We start from the raw sequence: 1,411 nt of genomic DNA, 5'->3' as shown, positions 1-1,411 counted from the left end.
CGGCACCAGTCCCTTCCTTACGCACCTAAACCTCCGTCTGTGTAAAGCCTCTCTGGACAGCACCCTCCGCTGACCCACGAACCAGCTCCCTAAGTCCCAGCGTTCAGACCCTGATGCTAAGCCTAAAGTGCCAGGACAGAAAGCTGGTGCCAAGCATCTCCTGCACATGGTGCCCTCTGGAACGGTGCCACCAACACGGCAATCCACCCTTCCTTAGCCACATAAAAGTCCATCTACGTACTGCTGCTTTGAACAGTGCTCTCAGGCGTCCCAGAAAGCAGCTCCCAAAGCACAAACATCCAGCCCCTGATTTGCCTGGACAGGAAGCTTGCGCTGGTTATTGAAAATCTTTAAAACCAGAGACAAACTACAGAATAAAGAGGCTTTTCTTCAGGGTAGGTTGAAAAGAGTTTGTTTATTTTTGCAGACAGCAAAATTCAAGTTCAAATTCTGGGCACTGCTCAGCAGATACTGGTGGGACGAAGGCACTTGGTTACTTTGAACACATTGGGGTGACAGGGAGGCAGCTCCCAGTGTTTTGTGAGATGCTGGCGGGCATGCTGCTCCTCTCAGCCAGGATTTTGGGTGCAGTAATATATTCACAGGTTCTGGTGAAAGTTGAAATGAAAGAAGGGAGCAAGTGAGAGATGGCCCATCTGTGACATTTAACATAGATAGAACCCCGGAAGGAGCAGACACTGCAGAAGCCAGGAAAACCTCTCACCATCCTGTTGCTCCTGGGAAAGAGGGGCACGCCATCAGGGGCCACGCAAAAGGAAAGCAAGCGGCTGACCATTTGAATGTGTCATAAACTCACTCAGTCCTCTCAGGGCAGAAGTACCAAGAGAACTAAAAGGAGGAGATAATCTGGCAAAGGGTTTGCTAAAGAACAGGGGATGTTGCAACCATAAAACTCCTCATAGGACATGGAGGGATACTGGGAGTTTCGAGAACTGGAGATATCCATTTGTCCTGCCACACTGGAAAGGTTTCTTGCTTCTCTGATAAGCCCTCCTAGGATTACAGTATGTACACAAGTCATGGCTTGGTGTGTGTAAAGCTTTACAGAAGTACATCGTATGGCTCTGTGTCCTGCTTTGATCTGGGGTTTAATTAGCACCGTAAATGTAAGATACAGAACTTTTCATCATGAAAATCACAAAAGAGCTCTGGCTTTTGGCTAGAAAGAAGGACCCAGAGGCAGCCGTTCTGGGCCAACTCAGAGTTGCTAGCAACCATAGAGGGGGGAGAAAATAAAACAGGTAATATCAGGGGGGTGTATAGTGCTGAGAGAAAGACACGTGGGCTCCCTTCATTCAACATATCCACCTAATGAACCTGTCGAAGAAGCTGGGCTGAGAGAGGCTGTCATAGTCCTTCTCCCGGAAGATGGCTGCCCGGTCCCCAAGGC

General features: G+C 49.0%; 1 protein-coding gene across 1 annotated transcript in view; it reads right to left on the bottom strand.

Moving 5' to 3' along the window:
• Positions 1–958: 958 nt before the first annotated feature.
• COL6A2 (collagen, type VI, alpha 2) overlaps positions 959–1,411 on the bottom strand; it is a 21,071-nt gene continuing 20,618 nt past the window's right edge. The window contains exon 27 of the mRNA XM_010021003.1: positions 959–1,411. This exon is cut by the window's right edge and continues 507 nt beyond it. Within this exon, the coding sequence (XP_010019305.1) occupies positions 1,317–1,411 (95 nt within the window). The 3' untranslated portion in view covers positions 959–1,316.

This window comes from Nestor notabilis, unplaced genomic scaffold (genome assembly GCF_000696875.1).
Source record: "Nestor notabilis isolate BGI_N333 unplaced genomic scaffold, ASM69687v1 scaffold7628, whole genome shotgun sequence".
In the NCBI taxonomy this organism is placed as follows: Eukaryota; Metazoa; Chordata; class Aves; order Psittaciformes; family Psittacidae; genus Nestor; species Nestor notabilis.
The sequence above is the reverse complement of the archived record's forward strand: the minus strand, read 5'-3'. Positions and strand labels throughout refer to the sequence as shown.